We start from the raw sequence: 24,502 nt of genomic DNA, 5'->3' as shown, positions 1-24,502 counted from the left end.
CCTATTTGAAGAAATAATGACAGAAAACTTCCCCTACCTGGCGAAAGAAATAGACTTACAAGTCCAGGAAGCACGGAGAACCCCAAACAAAAGGAATCCAAAGAGGACCACACCAAGACACATCATAATTAAAATGCCAAGAGCAAAAGACAAAGAGAGACTCTTAAGAGCAGCAAGAGAAAGAAACTCAGTTACCTACAAGGGAGTACCCATACGACTGTCATCTGACTTCTCAACAGAAACTTTGCAGGCCAGAAGGGAGTGGCAAGAAATATTCAAAGTGATGAATACCAAGAACCTACAACCAAGATTACTTTATCCAGCAAAGCTATCATTCAGAACTGAAGGTCAGATAAAGAGCTTCACAGATAAGGAAAAGCTAAAGGAGTTCATCACCACCAAACCAGTATTATATGAAATGCTGAAAGGTATCCTTTAAGAAGAGGAAGAAGAAGAAAAAGGTAAAGATACAAATTATGAACAACAAGCATGCATCTATCAACAAGTGAATCTAAGAATCAAGTGAATAAATAATCTGGTGATCATAATAGAATCAGGGACATAGAAAGGGAATGGACTGACTATTCTTGGGGGGGAAAGGGGTGTGGGAGATGCAGGAAGAGACTGGACAAAAATCGTGCACCTATGGATGATGACAGTGGGTGGGGAGTGAGGGCGGAGGGTGGGGCGGGAACTGGGAGGAGGGGAGTTATGGGGGGAAAAAAGAGGAACAAATGTAATAATCTGAACAATAAAGATTTAATTAAGAAAATAAAATAAAATTTTAAAAAACCCTGAGGTCAAGAGAAAATTGGTGCCCTGACTGGTTTGGCTCAGTGGATGGAGCGTCGGCCTGCGGACTCAAGGGTCCCAGGTTCGATTCCGGTCAAGGGCATGTACGTTGGTTGCGGGCACATCCCCAGTGGGGAGTGTGCGGGAGGCAGCTGATCGATGTTTCTCTCTCATCGATGTTTCTAACTCTCTATCCCTCTCCCTTCCTCTCTGTAAAAAATCAATAAAACATATTTTTTAAAAAAAAGAGAGAGAGAGAGAAAATTGGTGATAGAAAAGGTGGACATGGCATGGGGAGGGAGAATGCCATTGTGCCCAGGAAACAGTTGGCTATCTGAGAGATATAAGGACAGTAGCAAAGGCTTCCTGCCAAGTGAATAAGATGCTGGAAGAGGGGACAAGGGCATAAAGGTGTGCTCCAGGGAAGTGACTGCTGTGGTAGAACCTGGACTGGAAGGGCAAGTTTGGGAGTGATACAGAGGTGGAGTGGGTCAGGGGGTGGAGTGCCAGTGGGGTCAAGAGCGGGCCAGAAGGAGAGCACTAGAAAGACAGGTGGTGTTAGCAGGATGCTTTTGAATGTTGTCAGGTAGCAAGAAGACACAGCTTTTAGGACTGCCTCAGCAGGATTGGGGAAAGCTTTGAAAGATGACATTGGACAAAGTTATATACTGATGGAATGCTTTGTTTCCTAGATTCATTAACTCTGGATTTTTCAGTGTTAAAAATGTTCAAATTCAATAAAACATTTCATGCATAAACTAAAATTTCTACTCACAAATATATTGCACTTGGCAGTTCACACTTTGTTTCACTGTTTGGCTTCCTAGCAAGTGGCTGTGAAGAATGACAGCATTGTTTAATCCAAGCTGATCTTCTGTCTTCACAGCACTGTGCTATGGTTTCTTTCAAGTCCACTCAGGTATACGTGGTACCTTCCGTCTGTGCCAAAATGAGCTGAAGTGCTTCCAAACCAACCTCTTAGAAAGTTGCTTTGGAAGTGAACATGTGTAGCTGAGTAGGGCCTGCGTCCAGACTGACTCAATAATGGGAATTCTCCAAATAAACTTCCATGTAGAATATGTTTATTAAAGGATAAATGATAATGTGCTAATTGAAGTATAAGCATCTTGAGATAGACAACCCAAACCGTTATTCTACAATTGTTTACAATTGACAGGGACTGGAATATGTTTTTTTAAAAAATATATATTTTATTGATTTTTTACAGAGAGGAAGAGAGAGGGATAGAGAGTCAGAAACATCGATCAGCTGCCTCCTGCACACCCCCTACTAGGGATGTGCCTGCAACCAAGGTACATGCCCTTGACCAGAATCAAACCCGGGACCCTTCAGTCCGCAGGCTGACTCTCCATCCACTGAGCCAAACCGGTTAGGGCTTTTTTTTTTTTTTTAATATATTTTATTGAATTTTTTAGAGAGAGGAAGGGAGAAGGATAGAGAGTTAGAAACATCAATGAGAGAGAAACATCGATCAGCTGCCTCCTGCACACCCCCCACTAGGGATGTGCCCACAACCAAGGTACATGTCCTTGACCGGAATCAAACTCGGGACCCTGAGTCTGCAGGCTGACACTCTATCCACTGAGCCAAACCGGTTAGGGCTATTTTTTTAAAATATGTTTTTATTGACTTGAGAGAGAGAAAAGGAGAGGGTGAGAGAGATATCAGTTGCCTCCTGTATACACCCCAACCGGGAATCAAACCCACAACCTGGTATGTGCCTTGACCAGGAATCAAACGGGCAACCTTTTGGGTTGATACATGGGACAACGCCCAATCAAGTAAGCCACACTGGCCAGGTGGTATTTGGTTTTATTTTTATACTAGAGGCCTGGTCCCTTGGCCTGGCCTGCGGACATCCCCCAAGGGGTCCTGGGTTGTGAAAGGGTGCAGGCCAGGCCAACGGACCCCACTGGTGGGGTCCAGAAGGGACACAGGAGGTTGGCCAGCTGGACGACCACAGGAGGGCTCCAGGGCATGTCCACCCATCTTGCCTAGTCCCCATCTCAGGACCCCAGCAGCAACTAACCTACCAGTCAGAGTGTCTGCCCCCTTGTGGTCACTACACGTCATAGCTACCAGTGGAACAGTCGAACAATAGCTTAGGTTTTTATATATAGAGATTTAGATTCTTTCCAGGCTCTGGCCCTGGCTCTGGTTCTAGCCTGCTGGACTGCTTTCTTGCAGTTTCACTTCCTGGGGGTAGTTGCACATGTACTAGTATGAGATAACAATGCCCATGGATTTATGTCAAGGGGTCTTTTTACCTTGTAGAGAGTGCAGGGCAAGAAGTAGGGGTGGCTGAAGAGGTGGTGCAGACAAGTGCAGGGTAGGAGTTGTGGGGTGGAGGATGAAGTGATAGTAAAGAGGAAGAGTTTGAACCGGGCCATCTGATTTGGACTTAGAAGTGGTCCTTTCTTCCTGCTCTCAAACCTTTTGCCCCATGTCTCCTTAGTGCCTCATGGTCCTTCTCTCAAGTATCCTAGTTGTTTCTCTGCCCTCCCCTTTCCCCAGTTCCGCCCTCCCCCAAGACAAAAATCCCCCAAGATAAACTGAACTTTGATAGGTCAGTAAAGCCCAGACCCTCAACTAGTGGTGGCCTTGGGCATACTCACATAACATCACATCTGCCATCTCCTAGGCCCCAATATATGACATTACTAGGGGAGTGGGAGACTCAAGAAGTTTAAATGCTCAGATTACAAAAGGAGGGTCTTATAATAGCCCCTGACATGCCTCCCATAGGGCTTTGCCATCCACCCCCCTCTCTCCATAGTGGACTGCACTAGTGCGTGTGGCAGGAGAGAGGGTTTCATTCCCCAGACCGCTCCCATATCATTGTTCATTCTAGTAAAGCTCTCCAAGGAAATACAGCCTTATTTTTAAGTCTCAGTGGAGATATGAACCACTTCTTGCCACCAAGAAACTTTCACATTCCACCTACTCTCAGTAGGGAGTGGGTTGAGGAGAGAGGATGGGCAGGGCAAGGAGATCGGGGTGAGGGTGGGGCACCCGGAGTGCTGGCCCGTTTCTCACCTCAGCAACTTTCACATCCCAGATCTCAGTTCTGCTCTAGTCTGAAATTATTGCCTTCAGAATATTAAGACTTCTGTTAATAAACTTGTAGTCACCTCAATACATGCAGTAGCCAGACTTGGATTTTCCTGGCGGAGAGGGCAGAGGGGAGGCATTTGTCTTTGGGCATCGTGCTGGGTGTCTTCAAAGCCCAGAGGGAGAGTTGGCATAATCAGGAGTGGGCCTTACAACGAAAGTTCTTCCCAATCGTAGCCTCACTAAACATTTCTCATTTATTTTACTGTTGGGGCTGCTAACATGTTATGTCCTTCCCCAGGCATTCCACATAGGGCGATGGGAGGGACCCTGATGGGGACCATTTTTACACACCATTATGGCAAGCTTCTGCGATTCTTAGAGATGCTATGTGATCAAGTCCAGCCCACTGAGGTCTATCAGGTAGAGCATCTCTCATTAGAATTCTGATCTAGCAGCAAAGGGGTGGGAGGGTAGCCTCTGGGAGTTTAGGGGAAAGCCTAAAGGGTGCCAAGGCTAAGGAAGCCCAACGCTCTGACCCAGAAGACTGCAGGCTCTGCTCAGGGCTCCAAGCAGGAAGTTTAGCTACAAGCTGGTGTAGGTGCTCCTAGAAAGAGGAAAGTGAAGACTGACAACCAGGAAATTACAGCCATGTTCCCAGAACTCACTGGTGAAGGGGTTTCAGTTCTCACCAGCTGAACTGCCGTCTGGGGAGGCCAAGATTCACCAGGCCCTGGGAGGTGCAAGCAAGGGAAGATGGTCATTTTGGGAACCACCGGAATACCGTCTGCTCAATGGACTGAGTGAGCCAGGAGGGGAATGCAACAAGAACAGAATTAGGAGGAAGAACCTAGTCTGTTGGTGGCTCACAAATTCTGTATTAAAAGCCTGACGCTGAAAGTTGGCAGAAGATAGGCTGGATCCCTTTTTGGCTGAAATGTAAAACTGTCTAGGTACAGAGGAAGGAAGCTGAAAGAATGAGGCGAGGAAAAGGGAAGACACAAGGAACGGAAGAAAAGTGAGTCAAAAATATACAATGAGGGTCAGAAAGGGAAGGAAATGGGTATAGTTAGATGTAAAATGGGAGAAATGACAGTAAATGGAGAGAACAGGAATGAGAGAATAGAGATGAGAGGGAAAGAATAAACACAGGGCCGAAACTGGTTTGGCTCAGTGGATAGAGCGTCGGCCTGTGGACTGAAAGGTCTCAGGTTCGATTCCGGCCAAGGGCATGTACCTGGGTTGCGGGCACATCCCCACTAGGATGTGCAGGAGGCAGCTGATCGATGTTTCTAACTCTCTATCTCTCTCCCTTCTTCTCTGTAAAAAATCAATAAAATATACATATATATTAAAAAAAGAATAAACACAGGAAGTGGAGCAGAATGAGAGGAAAGCTTAGGGAATTCCAGGTGAGTCCTAGCTCGCCAGTATGTGGCAGAAGAAAAGGTAGAGGGCGTAGTAGGCCTGACTTAGGGGACTAGTGTTTTGTCAAGACCCCGTTCTTGCCAGTCTGGCTTCTTCCTCTTTCATCTCTTCCTGTGAATGCACAGAGGTGCCGCAGTACAAAGGCCTGGCACAGGGGGTGAAATGACTGTGAGGAGAAATAGTGAATTGGGGAAGGGGTTGGGGGGCTAAGGGGAAAGAGAGGCACTCCCTTTACTAGAGGAACCCCATCTTTGAGCTCTCCTCACCCATCCAACCACAAAAAGCCAGGTTTTACTGAGACCAAATCAGGTTTCTCTTTATTTTCGTCTTCACGGGAGGTTAAGGCTTAAGGAGTGGTCCAGGAACTTGGATTCTAAGCGCCCGTGAACACGTCCCTGCCTGAGTTCCAATGTTTTGTTTTTTTTCCTTCCGTGGATATTTATTCTGGAAATACCTTTACTTCTTCTGCAACACACCCAAGGCCAGGTGCATGGGTCTCTGCCACAGCCTGGGTGATAACTGACTGACACCTGTAATGTTACCAGACAGGGACCAGGTCCGGAGCAGGTCTGCCTCAAGCCGGCCGGTAGTATGTGGGTTCTTGACTTTGTGCAGGAAAGATTTCACAGCATGAGCCCAGGTGATTTGGAGAGTACATTTATTAAATGTACTGGGGACAGTGAAACAAAGGAGGCACTTAGGGTGGGAGCAGCAGCAGAGAGCGTGGGCGGTGCTCTGCTCTGGCTCCCTAGAAATGCTCTAGGAAAGCAGCCTGGGCAGGGCTGCTGTTGGCTCACTGGGAAGGGAAGGTTGCAGTGACAGAAGTGAGCCTGGGTGGGGCTGCTTTAGCTCACTGGGACATCAGAGAAAAAGAGGACCTTGGGGACAGGATCAGGGGTGAGCCTGGGATGACCTGCCGCTGCCCTTTGCTCCCCTGGTTGCAAGTCCCTTGGGGACCCTAGAGTTTAGGAGAAAGGAAGTAAAAAGCTCATGCCTGAGGAGGGCATGGCGTGCTCCCGAGAGAGCCCATGCTGGCCTGCTTTGTCTTGAGGGTTTTCTCTCTTAGGTGGAGGGTCCCCAGCAAACGCTCACCAGCTCCTCAAGTGCATTTTTAATTCTGCGCTGCGGCATCAGAATGAGTATATGGGGAGTGTGGGGTTCCTTGGTTGGGTTTACGGTGTTACTTTTATCTTGGGTCTGCCCGGCTCTTACCAGGTTTTTGTTATTTGTTCCCAACTTCATCCGTCCTTGGGTTTGGCGGGCACACATGGCGTTATCTGGGTCCCTCCTCTATCTCCCTGACCAGGTGACTTAAGCTATTTATTCTCTGAGCAGGAGGGAGAGGTATTAACCATTTGTTCTCAAGTATCCTTGTTTAGGGAAGATAAGGTCTTATGATTCGCTGCCTGGCTGTAAATCGGGAAAATTGTTAGGCCTTGTTTAATTATGTCTCAGTTTCCCCATCCTACTTGCCCAGGAATTTTCCTAGCTTCTTACTATCTTGCCTCAGTAAGTCCACGATAGTCCACAAGCAGGTATCCCTATGTACACCTATGCCCAGGGACACCTGGGCAGGAAGCACAGCTTGGGGAGGGGGCAAGAATGACTAGAAGGGAGGCAGCAGTCAGATTCGCCCTCGGAAATCTGAGAGCAGGGGTGCTGCCTAGACCTAGTCATGAGATAACCTTGTGTTTTAGGTGCTCACGTGGCAAAGAGGGACCCCTTGGACCAGATCCTGTGTGAGGTGACCCAGCTCAGGCCCATGTTCTAGGTTTTTGTGTGCAAGTGGGTGTGCAAGGGGCCGGGGGAGGTAAGAATGATTAGGTGTTGTGTGTTGGCCAGAGTCGTCTGTGAGAACATATCAAGTAGTATGTATCATGCGAAGTTCATATGGACAGTCAAGCGGGCAACTGGCTATGAGTATGGAGCCAAAAGAAGGCTAGGTTGGAAATAGAAATCTGGGAGTCATCCGTTGTATTTATTGAAAGCCACGCGACCAATTCGATAGCCCAAGAAGAGAGAAGACTTGGTCCAGGGCCTGAGCCAGGGACACAATCTGTTTCAGTGGGACCGCAGAGGGTCCAACCAGGGAAAGGAGCCAAAGCGAAGAGCCGCAGGAGGTGGCAGCGCAGCATCGCCAGGTGCCGCTCCAAGCGCGAGCGTCAGAGAACGGACCACTGCACTTGGCCACGTGGCGCCGCCAGCGGCCTTGAGAACGCGTTCCCGGCTTGGCGGCGGGAAAAGCTCCGCTGGACCGTTGTAGGAAGAACGGCAGTGACTCTGCAGCTCGCGTTCGTTGGTGGCAACAGGGGAGGCGGAACTGAAGCGGAAGTGCAAACCAGGACCTGGGGGCGGGGGGTGCAGGCTGAGGGCTGGGTCCGCGCACGTTCCGCCAAGGCTTCGGAAACCCGCCGCAGGTGCGCCCCGCAGAGACAGACCCCTTCTCCGCCGACCCCGCCCGCCCCGCACTACGCGCGTGCGCGCCTGGGCGGCGGGCGGCCAGCGGGCGGCAGTGCGCAGGCGCGCGTCGTGCCCGCCCCTTCCTCCGCGGCCGCCCAGTTCCGCGGGGGCCACTCAGGAGCCAGGGCACGGGCTGCTCTTAAAGGAGAAACGGCGGCGGGCACGGAAGGTGGGCCCCGTCCCTCCACCGCTGTCCCGCCCGCGCTTGGCGGCGGCGCAGGCGCCGTGGGAAGCTGGTAAGGCCGGGCCGGGCGGGCGCTCGAGGCGGCCCCGGGATGGCCTGTGCGGTGCCCGGTGCGCTCACTGTACGCGTTAAGCGCTGCGGCCCGAGACCGGGTGGGGCGGGCCCCGGCCCCCGGCCCCCAGGACGCGTCCTTGCAGTTGAAGCTGTTTCCCACCCGGCTCCCCTCCCGGGAGGAGCTCCCGTGGAAGAATCACGCCCGCCCGCCGTTCCTGCCCCGCGGTGGTCGGTCCCCTATTCCCGCCGACTGCAGCGAGCGCTATGGCAACGGTTTGGTCCTGCCCATCCCCCGCGGAGGCCGGCCGGCGAGCGGCGGGTCCGGCCGGCCCACGCGCGTCCTCTGCCTTGCAGGGCCCGGGCCCATGGCCGCCTCCCCGGCAGAGGCCGACGCCTCCCACCGGCGGCGGGAGAAGCGGCGGCAGCTGGACGCGCGCCGCAGCAAGTGTCGCATCCGCCTGGGCGGCCACATGGAGCAGTGGTGCCTCCTCAAGGAGCAGCTGGGCTTCTCCCTGCACTCGCAGCTCGCCAAGTTCCTGCTGGACCGGTTAGGGCACCCGGAGTCCCCACCCTCACCCCGAGTGCTGGCCCGTTTCTCACCTCAGCGGTCCGGTATGGACTGAGTGATGGTGGCCTCCCAGGGTCCGGCCCACCCCCCTCGCCCCCGTGCACAGGGCCCTTGGAGTCGCCCCCGTGCACAGCGCCCTTGGCGTCGCCCCCGTGCACAGGGCCCTTGGAGTCGCCCCCCTGAGGGTGCGAGTGCCCCTAGTTGAGGACACTGGTCCGCCTGGGCCCGGCCTGACCTGCCCCTTGTCCTCTGGCAGGTACACTTCTTCGGGCTGTGTGCTCTGTGCAGGTGGGTAGGCAGCAGCTGGGGGAAGGGGCTCAGGGGCCGTAGGGGGAAGCGGGGCAGCAGCGAGGGTGCGACCCAGGAAGACTCCCTAAGGGGATGGATCAGAGGGGGCCTGTGGGAGTTGGGGAGAGGTAAGGCGTTGGGGAGCCCAGGCAGTGAGGTGAGCGCAGCCCGCGGGGAAGGGAGCAGCTTCTCAGGACCTCGCTGCCTGGGCTCTGAGGATCGGTAAGCTGGAAGGGACCAGGGCTGCCCTGCCCAGGGTGTTACCCGGCCAGGCTGTCTGGGTGTGGCGCTCCATGGTGAGAAGAGGGGGCACCCCAGCTGTCTGACAGGCTCTGACTGTCACCTTCACCCCTTTAGGTCCTAAGCCTTTGCCCCCCAAGGGTCTGCAGTATCTGGTGCTCCTATCTCATGCCCACAGCCAAGAGTGCAGCCTGGTGCCCGGGCTGCGGGGGCCCGGGGGCCGAGATGGAGGGCTTGTGTGGGAGTGCTCCGCGGGCCACACCTTCTCCTGGGGCCCCTCCTCAGGCCCCACACCTCCAGCGGAGCCCAAGCCAGCCCTCCTTCCAAGTCCTTCCCAGAGAAGCTGGTGCCCAGAGGCCAGGGGTGGGCAGGAGCCTGCAGGTAGGCGGGGCGGGAAGAGCTGTGGAGAATAGGAAGGGAGAAGGGTTTCCCTCTGGAGCTCAGGGCCTTTGGCTCTAAAAATGATCTGTTCTCAATGGACTTTGCTGTCCAGGGAATATGTCCTTAAATAGAGGCTTAGGTGTAAAAGGGAAAGTGCATAATAGGATGTATGGCATGTGTTTTGGTGGGAAAATAAGGGGGGGGCAAGCACTTTTGAAAGAATGAAATCTCTCTGGGAAGGCAAGTGAGACCAGATTGCCTGTGGGGAGAGCTAGGCCACTAGGGGGCAGTATTGGAAAGGAGACTTTTCGCAATGTACCTTTTTAGACTTGTGTGTGCTGTTTTTGACCATGTGAATGTGTCATCTTTAAAATAAAATACCCTTTCCCACTGTAGTAGCCTCTTCCCCTCCCTAAGAGTCCTCCCATGAATTCAGACCTCAGAGCCCACCTGCCCTCATCCCTTTGGCCAGAGTTTCTTCCCCTTTAACCCCACCTGTGCCAACAGGTTTGGAATCTGAACGTGAGGAGAGGACTCAGGAGGCGAGGTTGCCCAGGTGAGGCTGGGTGAAGGAGGGGCAAGCTAGATGGGTGGGCAGTGGGGTGAGGGATCAGAACCTCAGGCTTGCCTTCTTTGCCCCTGCAGGGGAATGGGACCCCCACCGGAGTCCTTCCTGCCCCCAGGAGACGAGGGGGAGGATGAAGATGAGAGTGAAGAGGAGATGCTCAGTGATGCCAGCCCATGGACCTACAGCTCCTCCTCAGACAAGCAAGTTGGGGCTGAGGGAGGACAGTCAGCAGGGCAGGAGGGGGGGCAGCCGACCAGGGTGAAGAGCTTTGCGGACTTGGTGGGAAGGGCACAAAGAACTGGAGGCTTGGAATTGGGTGGAAAGGGGTTAAGTTAGGCTTCAAGGGAGAATGAAGGCCGAATGCAGATAGGAGTAGAGGCTTGGGTGGAGTTGTTCTGAGTTTGGGATCATCTCAGTTTCGGGGCTGGGGTGGGGCTGTGGCTGGCTGAGGGCCCAGGAGTTAATGTCCTCCTCTTCACTCTTTCAGCTGTGAGCCAGATGCCCCCAGGCCGCACCCTTCCCCTGTCACCCATGCACTTGAGGAAGGAGAGACACCTCTGGCTCCTGCAGCTGCCCCCACTTCTCTTGCTGTGCCACTCTCATCAGCATCGCCGCTGGGTTCTGGAGCTCCCCTGTCTGTAGAAGATGAGGGGAAACCGGAGCTCCGCCAGACCCCTCCGGTGGCCCAGCAAACTGAGGCCCTGGCCAGGTAACCGACTGGCTGAGACGGAGGCAGGGTGCCCTGGGACATGGCCCTTCCCTGAGGCCCTCTGCTCCCTCTTTGCTGCTCGTAGCCCTGGGAGTCAGGTCCAGTCTGCTCTGGCGGTAGCCTGGGATGAGGACAGTGCACAGATTGGCCCCAAGAGAATTAGGTAAGGCTGGGGGAGGGTTCTGGAAGGGGCTGAGAGGAGAGCCTGCAGGAGTCTTCATGCTCCTCCCTATTCTGCTCCCCCAGGAAAGCTGCCAAAAAGGAGCTGCTGCCTTGTGACTACCCTGGCTGTGGGAGGATCTTCTCCAACCGCCAGTATTTGAATGTGAGGATGTGAAGGGCACAGGTTGGGTTCCATGTGGCCTCGGTGGAGAAGGGCTGAAAGAGAAGTTGAGGCAAAGGAACCTGGAGTGCGGGGGGATTGGAAGTCAGGAAAAGAAGGGTTGGGTGGACATGCAGAGCTTACCTGCAGTTCGTAATCACTAAGCCAGGTGACTGATAGGGAAGGCAGAAAACCCAGCCTTGGACACACTACCCCTGCCCACTACTGCTTGTCGCATAGCCTCCAGGGACCACAGGAGATGACGATAGCATCCTCAGGTTCTCTGGGTGATAGCGACTATTATAAGCACTTGACGTTTCGAAGATCGAAAGGGACGATCTTCGAAATGTCCTTAGGGAGTAGATGCTAATACTGTTCCCACTTTGCAAACCAGGAAGCCAAGATTCACATGGTTAAACTCTGTCCAAGGCTCCTCAGCTAGTGCGTAATAGTGCTGGGGTCTCTGAGTTTTGTCCTCATATTCAGGAGAAGTTTGAAGCACAGAAAGGGCAGGGCCCACCCCGACACTCAGCCAGAGCCCTCAGGGCAGTCTGGGGCCTGAGGAGGGCTCACACAGGGCTGGTGAGGCTTGGATGTACCTGGAGCAAGTAGAGGGGGAGAGTCCCCAAGTGGCAGCGAAGCTCTGGGCTGTGGACATTCAGCAGGGCTGCTCGGATACACTGAGCCTGTTCAAGGAGGAGACGGAAGCAGCCCCAACGGCAGTTTAACTCAGAAAGTGGACAAAGAATAAAGCGAGAGAATTCATGTACATGGACAACAGTGGGGTCCCTGGGGGCGTGCGGGGGGTGGTGGAGTGGAAGAGGGCATAGAGGGGATAAATAGTGATGGAAAAATAAATGAAATTAAATCAGAAAAAGGAAGGAATGTGGGATTTTGGAGGGGGAAGCCCATGGGATTTAATGAGACGGGGTGTGAAGCTGCGTCACATAGGAAGAGAAATGTATTCCAGAAGTGCACACTACCCTTAAGAGTTGAGAGTATGTGTGTCCAAAACAGACGTCAGAGAAAATCGTGTAGCATATATCTGGTGATCTCTTACTGAAAAGCAGGCCATCTGGGTGATGTTGTACTTGAATATTGACCGTGAAGAGGACAATCATGCCCCTACAGTCTTTCCCATCCCCAGCAGACAGCACGTTCATAGTTGGGGACCTGGGCTTTACAAGGGGAAGTTGTGGCAAGGAGGTGAGATCATAGAAGTCAAGGCTACAATAAGATGAGGGCATTTTGTGGTCGGGGGGAGGGGAGGGGAGGGACACTCATGTGCAGGTGATGTGAGCCAGGGTGACGGTTTTCGGCAGAGGAGCCTGTCCGGTGGGTCGGCTCTGGGGTCTCCCTGAGGAGACCATCCCCCTCCTTCCGTAGCACCATAAGAAGTACCAGCACATCCACCAGAAGTCCTTCTCCTGCCCAGAGCCGGCCTGTGGAAAGTCCTTCAACTTCAAGAAACACCTGAAGGAGCATGTGAAGCTGCACAGTGGTCAGTGGGGGGAATGCCTCCTCGTTTCCCCCTCTGGATCCCTTTACCTCCACCTGTGGTCTAGCATGTCCTCCTATGGGACCGTTCACTTCCCTTGGAGATCCTTTACCTTCCCATCTGTGAGTCCCTTCACCTCCCCCATGGGGCCCGTCAGCTCTCTGCAGTTCCTGTCACTCTCTAGGTGACTCACTCGCACACTCAGCATGCATTCCCTGTGTTGAGCACGTACCTGCTTGAGACTGTTGTAGGTGCTGGGACGCCTCAGTGAGCAAAGCAGGCAGTCCTCACCGAAGCTGTCCACTCCCGTGATACAGAGCACGGAAGAAGTGAAAGCATGGAAGTGAGGAGCGCGTGTAGAGAGGGAAGGTGCCTTGAGCAAAGACCTCAGTGAAAGGAGAAAGGGAGACGTGTCCATCTCTATGAGCAGCGCGTGGAAGGATGAGAAGACAGATAGGTGGTGGGGGCCCCAAGACTACCATGAGGATGGCTTGGCTCCTGGGCAGATGAGATGGATTCCACCTCAGGGTCTTGAGCAGTGAAGGGACACAGCTGACTTGAAAAGGAGAGCTGTGGCCCTAGTCAGTTTGGCTCAGTGGATAGAGCGTCGGCCTGCAGACTGAAGGGTCCCGGGTTTGATTCCAGTGAAGGGCACATACCTTGGTTGCAGGCACCAGGCCCTGGTCAGGGGCATGTGGGAGGCAACCAATCGATGTGTCTCTCTCACATCGGTGTTTCTGTCTCTCCCTTTCCCTTCCACTCTGCCTAAAAATCCATGGGAAAATACCCTTGGGTGAGGAATTAAAACAACAAAAAGAGCTGTGGCTGCCACGTGGAGTAGGGGGCGGCAGGAACGTGCAGGGCGCAGTGATGGTGGTCTGGAAGCCGACAGAGTGGAACCAGAAGGGCTGCCAATGGGAAGGACACATTAGGCGCAGGTGGGAGGGGCGGGAGGAGTTGGGTGACTTGGAGGATTCTAGCCTGAACAACTGGGCAGAAGGTAATATGGCTTCTTGAAACAGAGACAGGTGCTGTAAGAAAGGGACATTTTATTTGGGGCATATAATGGGTATCCCAGAGGATGTGAATCCGGAGTTTGGGGGTACGGGTAGAAAAAGTATGTTTGTCATGAGCACGCGGGTGGTTTTGGAGCTGTGGGTGGCATAACCCCACATGGAGGGACTGAGCCAGGTGAAGAGGCGGGAGCCGGCAGGTGGGAAGGGCAGCTGCAGAGGAGCCAGCGAGGCAGGCGAGGAAACTGGTATCGAAGGACCAAGCAAAGTGCTGGGGAGGGGCGTGCCGGTGCACAGGGCCGAGTAAGAGGGTGAGGACAGGCCACCAGACCTAGTGGGAAGCCATCCTTGACTAGATGGTGGGTGACAAGGGAAATGACAGCCAGAATGGAGTGAGTTCCAGGCGGGAAGGGGCTAAGGAAGTGGAGACGGTATGAACAACTCGGTATTGCTGAGAAAACAAGCAGAGAATTGGGGTCTTAGCTAAGAGGGCTGTAAGCTTGGGGCACACAATGGGACCGATCCCTCAGAGAGAAAAGACTTACTGACTGGGGTGGGCACCCTCTGGTCAGTGAGGGGGTATCAGGCACAGTTAGAAGGTGGCCACAGAGGAGCAGGTGGTAGTCACATATGTGGGCACAGAAGCGTTCTGGCTGCTGGATTTGGGGGCAAGATATGAGCATCCTCTCTGGGCTTCCCTCTTATTGATGACTTCAAAACAAGCTCCGTGCTGAATGGCGCCGCTGGAGAGGAGGTGGTGTGAACATGGCCTTCTGGACTCCAGAGAGGGGCGAGTGAGCTGACCAGGGAAATGCAGAGGCGTGTGGCGGCGCTTGAGATCTGTGGTGGATGAACGTGGAGGCTGAGGGGAGGGATTTCTGCCCCCTCAGTATACAGGGGCAGGCCCAGAGTTGTGTTTATGCTGCATTGGTTTTAGCCTAGCAGGTACAGCTGAGGGAGAGAGGGACAGAAGTGAGTGACAGATTGGTGTGAGTGACAGAAGTCACTCTGTCCTAGAAACTGCGCTGGGCAAGGAGGGACTGGGAACGGCTTTGGGCGCTGGACTGGCAGCCTGGAGTCACTGGATTATCAGTGTGACAAGGTAGGGTATGGTAGGCAGGTCCGTGGCTGGAACTTGGATGGTTGAAATTGTGGTGATGGGGAATGGAAGTGGTGGTTGAGAAGGATGGGCTGCTAGGTCAGTGAATGTCATGTCACGAAACAGAAGTGAGTGCTGGCCAAGTAGGAAGCAAACTGACGCTAGGATAGCTGGAGAGCAGGCCAGGGGCCAGTATTGCATGGAGCACAGGAGTAATGGAGTCGAAGGCTGCCGGTGTGTGTATGTGATCTGAGGGCAGGGTATACAGAGTGGTGTTGCAACAGGTCTAAGGGGCACCTTGAGAAGCTTGGAGGTGGGAGGGAGGGTAGGTTCCAGAAAAAAAATAGAGAGGGGATTGCTGACAGCCACAGGCCGTTGTTGGGGGCCAGAATGGATGTGATGTGTAGGCTGAGTGGGGACAGTACTCCTGTGGGGGCTGGTGGATGGGATGAGGAAGGGCCACAGCCTGGAGATGGATGCTGGGGTGTCCCCATGCCCCCGCAGACACCCGGGACTACATCTGTGAATTCTGCGCCCGGTCTTTCCGCACCAGCAGCAACCTGGTCATCCACCGGCGCATCCACACTGGAGAGAAGCCGCTGCAGTGAGTGTGGGGTGTTGGAGGAGGGGGCCGGCAGGACACTCAGGCAACTGGGCTGAGGCCCCTAACTCCCCTCTGCTGACCTGGGCACAGGTGTGAGATCTGCGGCTTCACCTGCCGCCAGAAGGCCTCCCTGAACTGGCACCGGCGCAAGCACGCAGAGACAGCAGCCACCCTGCGCTTCCCCTGCGAAGTCTGTGGCAAGTGCTTTGAGAAGCCGGACAGCGTCGCAGCTCACTGCAGCAAGAGCCACCCAGCACTGCTCCTGGCCCCATCAGAGCAACTCAGCCCAGCGGAGCCCAGTTCCAGTGTCTCTCCCCCTGCGCTCCTGGGGGCCAGCGATGGGTGCAGGCCCTCGAGTGTCTCAGGCTCTGACCCTGCTTCCTAAGCAGCGACCACGGGACTGAAGAGGAGAACGGCCAGCCGCCTGGTTCCTGGAAACTAGGGTGAGGGAGAGTCAGGGCACAGGCAGGACTGGACTCCAGGGCGGTAAGGCTGTAGTAGTCTTCCTACAGGACAGAATAAACTCGGTATTTTACATGGACGTGTGGGCAGAGTGAGTGGTTTTGCACCGGAGGCGCAGGAATCGATTCCTTTGTAGGCACTCTGCCGGTGCAACCCAGGCACCAGCCTCTTCCTCTCTGCAGCCCCCACCTCAAGGACCCAGGTTTCCCAATTTGCTTGGGCACTTTGCAGCCCTTCCCTGTGGAGTGTGACGCCCACTCTCACTGGAGCAGAGCAGGCTGTGAGTGCAGGGAGAGGACCGGGTCACTGGAGGTATGGACCAGCAGGCATACGGTATGTGACCCTGGTCCGTGTTCTGTCTATTAACCAGGAGAAGCAAGTATACAGGCCCAAAGAGTCTTGCCTTCTAGTACAAAAGCAAGAGGGCTGTGCATGCAGCATTGCTGAGCTGCCTTGGGAAGAGCGAGGCCTAGGGACTTGGAAGGGGCCTGACTCTCAGGTCACTTCTCAGGTTTGCAGAGACAGTGGCCTCAGGTTTGATAAAGGAGGCTCTTGGCCTCCGGAACCCAGATACATGCCTCCTTTATTTCACCAGTCACAGCAGAACACTGCTGGCCCAGGAAGTCCCCACCCTGCCCTGTTGCCTCTGGAGTGTGAGCTTGATTCACGTGCTCCACTTGGCTGTGCCAGGCTTTGGGGACCGTGTGGTCTTAGCCTAGGTCCCAGGGCTAATGTCCCTGCCTGGCTGGAGGAACTGTCCTGAGAGGCACCGGGTCTGGGACAGGTGGGCAGCCATGCTGAAGGCTCCCACCCACCTTCATGAGAGCGGGCCATCTCTCTAAGGCAGCAGGCTGTATGCCTCTGGGTAGCGATGTCCTTCAGTTGAGCTAGCTCCGCCGCCATTTCTGCCTGCAAATTTCCAATCTGTCCGAAGACCAAGGGGAGGCTAGTAGCTAAGTGGAACCGTGAGGCAGGAAGGGCAGGTGGGATGTGACAGAGGCCACATCTGTGATCGCTACCTGAAGAGGCAGGACATCAAAAGTACCCAGGCAGGAGAGGCAGAGGAGGCTCAGGCTGGAAAAAGAAGATGGGACAGAGAAAACGGCTCAAGTGGGAAGCAGGGAAAGAAACACCGGAGAGCACAGCGGCTGGCGCCGGACCTGACTCCTCCCCCCGCCCCCCAGAGGAGCAGAAGGACTGGCAAGGAAGCAGGTGTAGGGCTCGCAGGAGGCCAGGTAGTAAAGGCCCCACCTTGTGAGTTGGCCCGCAGTCCCTGTGACTATATTGGCGTTTGCATAGGCTACTCCAGGGCTGCCTCTCAGCAAGGCTCCCTTAGCTGGGACACAGAAGCCCCTGCTTTTGCTGCCCTACCGCCCAGCACAGATGAGGGCGGCTGCTGTGGTGCCTTGGGTGGTGGAAGTGGCGCGAGCATATGGGCCAGCTGGTGCTGCGACAGGAGCGGCTGTGACTGGAGCACTTGCGCCCTCGGCACGTGGTCGCTCACCCCGGTGCGGGCGCTCACCCCGGTGCGGCTCGCGGTGCAGCGCCAGCTGGGGGCCCACGGGGGCGGGTTCTCCCCCCACTCCCTCCCTCCGCGCGCGCCACTATGAATGCAGACACGAACCCACCCGGAGCGGAGGAGCTGGGGGAGTGTTGAGGTCAGGGTTTCATTAAATGCGTGCATCTTTCCTGGTCTGGTGATTCCGGCTTGTTGGATTTCACTTCGCTGTTGGGAATGTGTCAGCTGACATCTGTGGAGACACTCGGGGCCGCGTGGGGAGCTGCCATTTTCATGGCGAGGGCACGGGAATGGCCCTAAACCACGGGAATGGCCCTAAACCACAGGTCCCCTCGCCGGGAGCCGACTGGCTCTGCGGACATTGGACGCCGCGCCGTGCCCCGGCCGCCGGCTCGCCGGCTCCCCCTCGCGGACAGGGACTGGGACTGGCCGCGCGCGGCCGCCGAGGCGGGGACCAGGGAGGTGCCTCTGAGTAGGGGGTCCCGCTTCAACGCCGCTCTTCTGCGGTGGCCTCAGCGGGCCGGGCTTACGAATGCTTCCGCGACGGCTCGGCCCCGCCGGGTCCTCCTGAGACGCGCGCACCCTGCCGGTGCCACCACCAACCAACCCGTCCCGGTAGTGAGGCCTCGTACAGCGAGGCCAGGTGATACCCGTTGTCTCACTTGCCGGTGCGTTTCCGTGGTGTTTTCATTTTTTAAACATTCCAGCTGCAGTGCCCTCACCATGAAAATGGCAGCTCCCCACGCTGCCCCGAGTGACTCCTCAGGTGTCAGCTGACAGATCCCCAACAGTGGAGAGAACCAAGCACAGAGAGTGAATCTAACAACGTGGAATAACGAGACCAGGCAAGAATGCATACATTTCACGAAAGCCTGAATTTTAGATTTCCTTTTTTTAAGCAATGGGGATTTTTATTAACTTTAAGTTGCAAACATTATAAAGCCAGATCAAAATGGATTTCAGGAAATGAAAGAGGAAAACAAGGGCAAACTTACAAGCTGCATCAATAACATACATTCAGCCCGGAAGGTGTGGCTCAGTGGTTGAGCATCGACCTATGGAGGTCATGGTTCAATTCCCGGGTTGCGGGCTCGATCCCCAGTGGAGGGCATGTAGGCGGCAGCCAATCAATGATTCTCTCCTCATTGATGTTTCTATCTCTCCCTTCCTCTCTGAAATCAATAAAAACATTTTTAAAAAGCTGTAATATCTTTTTTTAAAAAGATAAAATCACCTGGTACTTCTCATAAATTCTAGGAAAGACATAACAAAGTAAAGGGAGAGACCTTAAGAGTTAATCTGTCCCAAGATATCCAGCAGAGGAGTTTTAAAACATATAGATAGAAAGTATAAAATACTGAATCCCCACTGACCATGCTTTCCAGGCTGGCTGAGAAGCCATCTGCCCTCTACACCAGATGTAGTTTAAATAGATTTGTTTGCCTTGCTTCTTTTTTTAAAATATATTTTGAGCCCTGGCCAACTTGGTTCAGTGGATAGAGCGTCAGCCTGCAGACTGAAGGGTCCCAGGTTCTATTCTGGCCAAGGGCACATGCCTGGGTTGCGGGCTCGTTCCCCAGTGCGGGGTGTGCAGGAGGCAGAGAATCAATGATTCTCTCTCATCATTGATGTTTCTATCTCTCTCTCCTCCCTTCCTCTCTGAAGTCAATAAAGAAATATACTTTTTAAAAAATGTATTTTGAGTGCCCTGGCTGGTTTGGCTCAGAAGGGTCCCAGGTTCGATTCCCATCAAGGGCATGTACCTCAGTTGCAGGCTCAATCCCCAACCCAGGTTGGGGCGCATGTGGAAGGCAAACAATCAATGTGTCTCTCTCACACTGATGTTTCTTTCTCTTGTCTCTCCACCTCTCTTCCATAAAAAATGAATGGAAAATATCTTCAGGTGAGGATTAACAAAAAAATAAAATGAAATCATATATATTATATATCATACTAGAGGCCCGGTGCACAAAAATTTGTGCACTGGCCGGGAAGGGGGGGGGGGCGGTCCCTCAGCCCAGCCTGTGCCCTCTTGCAGTCTGGGACCCCTCGGGAGATAACGACCTGCTGGCTTAGGCCTGCTCCCTGGTGGCAGAGGGCAGGCCCAATCCCTAGGTGCAGCCCCTAGTCGGGCTCAGAGCAGGGCCGATGGGGAGGTTGCAATGCCACCCTCAGTCACGCTCAGGGTAGGGCCGATTGGGGGGTTGGGGTGCTGCCCCCTGTCACACTCAGGGCAGGGTCGATGGGGAAGTTGCGGCGCCACCCCCTGTCACGCACAGAGCAGGGCCAATCAGGGGGTTGGGGCACTCCCCCCTGTCACACTCAGGGCAGGGCCGATGGGGAGGTTGCGGCTCCACCCTGTCACCCACAGAGCAGGGCCCATGGGGGGATTGGGGGGTCGCACCTTGTCACACACAGAGCAGGGCCGATCAGGGGGTTGGGGCGCTGCACCCTGTCACACACAGAGCCGCAGGGCAATCAGGGGGTTTGGGCGCTACCCCCTGTCATGCTGATCCCGGTGCCGGGAGGCCTCGCGGCTCCGCTGATCCTGGTGCTGGGAAGCATATTACCCTTTTATTATATAGGATAGAGGCCTGGTGCATGGGTGGGTGCCGGCTGGTTTGCCCTGAAGGGTGTCCTGGATCAGGGTGGGGGTCCCGCTTGGGTGCCTGGCCAGCCTGGTTGAGGGGATGATGGCTGTGTGTAGCTGGTCACACCCCCTTCAGGGTGGGGGTCCCCACTGGGGTGCCTGGCCAGTCTGGGTGAGGGGCTGAGGGCCGTTTTCAGGCTGGCGCGTGACTGAAGCTCCCAACCGCTCCTTTTTTCCTTTTTTTTTTTTCATTCTTGGATTTATGGCTGTCACTGGAGCTGAGAGCCGGCTTTTGCTGTGAGACCTCGCTGCTGAAAGCAGGTTTCTGGGCTTTGTTTACTTTCTGTATTTGAAACTTTGTTGCGACTCCAGCTCTGAGATCCCGGCTGACTGAAAACAGGTTTCTGGGGTTTTGTTTAGCTTCTATATTTGTAACAATGTTTCTTAGCAGCTCAGAGCCCAGCAGCGGCAGGCGGGGAACGTTGGAGTCCTCTGTCACTAAAGCAAGCAAGCCTCATGTTAGCTTCAAGCTGCCTGGCTGCTGGCCACCATCTTGGCTGGCAGTTAATTTGCATATTGCCCTAATTAGCCAATGGGCAGGATAGCGGACATATGGCTAATTACCATGTTTCTCTTTTATTAGATAGGAGATAGATAGATAGATATCTATCTATCTATCTATCTATATATATATATATATATACACACACATACTAGCTGTACCCAGCCACGTGTTGCTGTGGCTCAGTCTGGTTAAATGGAAAAGAAAGAAAAGAGAAAGCACACGCTTCTAATATGTTTAATTTCACAATGCTTGAGGGTATACAATATTTTTTGTCGTTCCATTGTCTGCAGATATAGAGATTGTCTGGTTTGCTGACTCTGAAACACGCAACATATAATTGTCCACGTGAGAAGCAATCCGTGTCTAGGTCTAAACCGCACAATTCTAAAGATTGGCCCTGAGCTTTGTTGATGGTGATTGCAAACGTCAATGGAATTGGGAATTGAAATCTCTTAAATTGAAATGGCATATCCGTTGGAATCATAGGAATGCAAGGAATGAGGACATCTTCACCTTTGAAAGGTCCTGTCAAGATGTTGCTTCTACGACGTTGCTCATTAATTTTTTTACTGCAAGTCGCGTGCCGTTGCAAAGCTTTGGCTGGCGATATTTTGCAACATGATAATTGGCACGCCGATTTTCAATTGCAATATGTGCAGTGGCATCCCTGGCAGATCGAGTAAATTCAAAAATTCTGTTGGATAATTAACCGCTTCATCTGCTTCCACATCAGTGTCGACGGACTTGTATGTGACTGCCTCGCTTTGAATGTTAGACTGAGTAATACTGTTAAGTTCATAGACGTCTTTGTTCTTGGCTGCAAGAATAGCTCGTTCACTCAGCCAATCGTGATTCTTATAATTTGTTTGAATATTGGGAAATACTTTTTCAACCAATTCTTCTTTTGACATCACTAAATTGCAGAAGTTATGAGGCAATGAAATTCGTCCTGAGATCAGATCAACTGGCACCTTTCCGTTCCCAATGTCCAGCAATTGATGTGAGAATATCTCAGCTGATCGATCATTTTGCAGCTGGACATGCATATTTGTAGTTAATTTTACCTACAATTTATAACTGTAAACAGAAATATTGAAATGGAATCGTAAAATATTTAGTATAGCGTGTGTTGCTTTTACATCCAACAGATGGAGCTGTTTTTCAAAAAAAGCATGTTTTTACCTGTCACAGGTGTGGCATCTATATAATAATAGGTATATAGGTACATAAAAACACACGCGTATTTGAATGCAACATTGTGTCAAAATTTCAAAGCAATCGGTGAAGAACTTTCGGAGATTTAAGATTTTGAACAAACGAACATTTACATTTTTATTTATATAAATACACACACACACACATACTGATTTGAGAGAGGAAGAGAGAGGGTGAGAAAAACATCTATGTGAGAGCAAAACATCAATCGCCTGCTGCCCACAAGCATCCCAACCAGGGATCAAAACCATAACCTGGCTATGTGCTCTGACCAGGAATCAAACTAGCAAACTTTCCGTGCAGGGAACGATGCTCACCTGACAGAGCCATGCTGGCCAGGCTTGCCTTGCTTCTTTAATAAATTTACTTGCTTCACTTTTTCTTAAATTGGCTTTACTACAAAGCAATCATCCCAAGTCACTCGTTTGAATTCCTTCCCACGAGACTGAAAGAACTGAGGAGGAAACAGCCCTCTCCCTTCAACTCAGGGGGGTGTCCTATGACAGCTTTTTCGGTGTTTCTGGGGTGCCTATAACAGAAGAATTGAACAACAAAGAAAAAAAAGGAGAAAAAACTCATGGACACAGACATCACTATGGTGATTGTTGGGAGGGAGGAGGTGGAGGAGGCTTTAGGGGGGATAAATGGTGATGGTCAGATCTGACGTGGGGTGGTGAACCCACAATGGGGTACAGATGATGTGTTGTAGAATTGTGCAGCTGAAACCGTAATTTTGTTAACCAGTATCACTTACCTCAATAAATTCAATAAAAGGAAAAAAAAGTTTCTAATAGTAGAAAAAAACAAAACCAAAATGAAGGAAATTTGGGTGAAGGAATTAAAAAATAAAAATTTATGAGAATATTTTATTTCACTGAGAAATGGTTGACTGTGATACTACCTAGTAATTAATGGCATTGCTAACATCTTTATATGGCTTTCCTATTTTTATATTTCATTCATTAGCCTAGTCAACAGGGAAGGGGTGGTTATTTGTGCCAAGGACTGGAAGGGGGTAAACGTAGTGGGAAGATCATGTAGACCTGTGCTGTCTGTTTGTCACTAGCCCCATGTGGATATTCAAACCACAATTAAAATTTTATTTCTACAGTCACACTAGCTATATTTTATTTATTTATCTTAAAACATTTTTATTGGTTTCAGAGAATAAGGGAAAGGGAGAGAGATAGAAACATCAGTGATGAGAGAGAATCATTGATTGGCTGCCCCCTGCACATCCCCCACTGGGGATCGAGCCTACAACCCGGGCATGTGCCCTTGCCTGGAATTGAACCCGGGACCCTTCAGTCCGCAGGCCAACACTCTATCCACTGAGCTAAACCAGGTAGGGCTCCACTAGCAACATTTTATTTTATTATTATTTTGATGCACTTTTCCTAGAGGTACTGCAATACCAGGCCAATGTGTGGAGTGGACAGAGCAAGCTCCTATTCCATCTCCTAATTCCAAAAATCCATTTAATATATTGTCCTCGGATAGAGGACATATCAGATATTAAACTGATAAGAACAGATACTACACTTGATCTTAGCCAAAAGGCCAAGAAGCGATTACTAGCTACATTTTAAGTTCTCAATAGTGCAGATAGTGAGATTCCCATCATTGCTGAAAGTTTATTGAACAGTTGATTCTGAAGACATTTTTTAAATTTTTATTTATTGGTTGATTTTAGAGAGAGGAAGGGAGGAACATCAATTTTGTTGTTCACTTCTTTGTGCATTCATTGGTTGATTCTTTCATGTGCCTGACCTGGGATTGAACCTGCAACCATGTTGTATTGGAACAAGGCTCTAACCAAATGAGCTACTTGGCCAGAGCCGGAAGGCTCTTGAGGTACATTATCTACAATGGAGATGAGGAGGGTCTAAGTTGAAGCTGTGGCAATCAGATGGAAAGAAGGGATCTCCCTGAGATACTTAATGTGATGCAGAGTGAAGGTGGGGATTCTTTTAGCCTGTTTTCTATATTCCTCCCTATGGTAAACGGGTAGAACCATTCACCAACAAAGTAAATACAGCAGAAGCAGGATTTGGAAAAGGGTATGAAATCAGATTTGTACCCAGTGAGTGAGAGGCAAGCCTTGGGACAATGGTCTGAGAAGCTGCTGCATCTCAGATTGTGATCTGTGAGGAGTCTGAATGGAGCCAGCGTTCCAAGGAAGGGGCAGCAGCCTTGGGTAGGGGCTGGAGCCATGCAGCTGAGCAAGGGCTTAGAGGAAGTGGGCTGCATGAGACCACCAGAGGCTGGTGCCAGGGCTTAGAGGAAGTGGGCTGCATGAGACCACCAGAGGCTGGTGCCAAGGCTTAGAGGAAGTGGGCTACATGAGACTGCCAGAGGCTGGCACCAGGCTGGGACACAGTGCATTTAGGCAGGGTTTCCAAACTGTGAGTGGGTCAAGAAATCAACAGACTAGGTCTCCACCAGCATTAAAAATATATAGAAACTACGAATATGCTTTGTATGTAATATGAGTAATCCTATATAATAAAAAGCTAATATGCAAATAGACCAAACGGCAGTATGACCAATCGCTATGACACGCACTGACCACCAGGGGACAGGCACTTAATGTAGGAGCTGCCCCCTGGTCGAACCCGGGCTCACTGCTGGCGAGCTCAGTGGTGGTGGCAGGAGCCTCTCCCACCTCTGTGGCAGCACTAAGGACCCTCAGGGATGGCGGACATCCCTCAAGGGGTCCCAGACTGAGAGGGGACCACCCCTCCAGTGCACGAGTGTCATGCACTGGGCCTCTAGTTTTACGCATATATGTATATTGGGTTGCAAAGTAAAATGTATTTCTGGGTTGTGGTCCAAGTAGCTTGAATGTCACTGATTTAAAAAATGAGCAAC

The 24,502-nt window shown here is 52.3% G+C and overlaps 1 protein-coding gene and 1 non-coding gene across 11 annotated transcripts; one reads left to right on the top strand and one right to left on the bottom strand.

Moving 5' to 3' along the window:
* Positions 1-7,831: 7,831 nt before the first annotated feature.
* On the top strand, positions 7,832-15,821 carry ZNF692 (zinc finger protein 692). 10 transcript variants are annotated; one of them, XM_036314305.1, is made up of 12 exons: positions 7,832-7,988; positions 8,345-8,537; positions 8,815-8,846; positions 9,372-9,467; positions 9,975-10,023; positions 10,113-10,235; positions 10,523-10,744; positions 10,830-10,907; positions 10,991-11,069; positions 12,453-12,567; positions 15,181-15,280; positions 15,371-15,821. In XM_036314305.1, the coding sequence occupies exons 2-12, from the start codon at positions 8,356-8,358 to the stop codon at positions 15,663-15,665; spliced, it is 1,371 nt and encodes a 456-aa protein (XP_036170198.1). In that variant the 5' UTR covers positions 7,832-7,988; positions 8,345-8,355; the 3' UTR covers positions 15,666-15,821. The 10 variants fall into 10 exon arrangements, 9 of the variants coding, with proteins under 9 accessions (XP_036170198.1, XP_036170196.1, XP_036170203.1 ...); XM_036314303.1 differs by having other exon boundaries at positions 9,204-9,467; XM_036314304.1 differs by having other exon boundaries at positions 7,870-7,921; positions 9,204-9,467.
* A 7,191-nt stretch (positions 15,822-23,012) lies between these two features.
* Positions 23,013-23,203, bottom strand: LOC118659528. The gene has a single exon (XR_004968628.1). It is a non-coding gene; the product is annotated as a U2 spliceosomal RNA (small nuclear RNA).
* Positions 23,204-24,502: the final 1,299 nt, after the last annotated feature.

Source organism: Myotis myotis, unplaced genomic scaffold (genome assembly GCF_014108235.1).
Source record: "Myotis myotis isolate mMyoMyo1 unplaced genomic scaffold, mMyoMyo1.p scaffold_m19_p_6, whole genome shotgun sequence".
NCBI classification, from domain to species: Eukaryota; Metazoa; Chordata; class Mammalia; order Chiroptera; family Vespertilionidae; genus Myotis; species Myotis myotis.
This window is presented reverse-complemented; position numbering and strand designations above follow the sequence as displayed.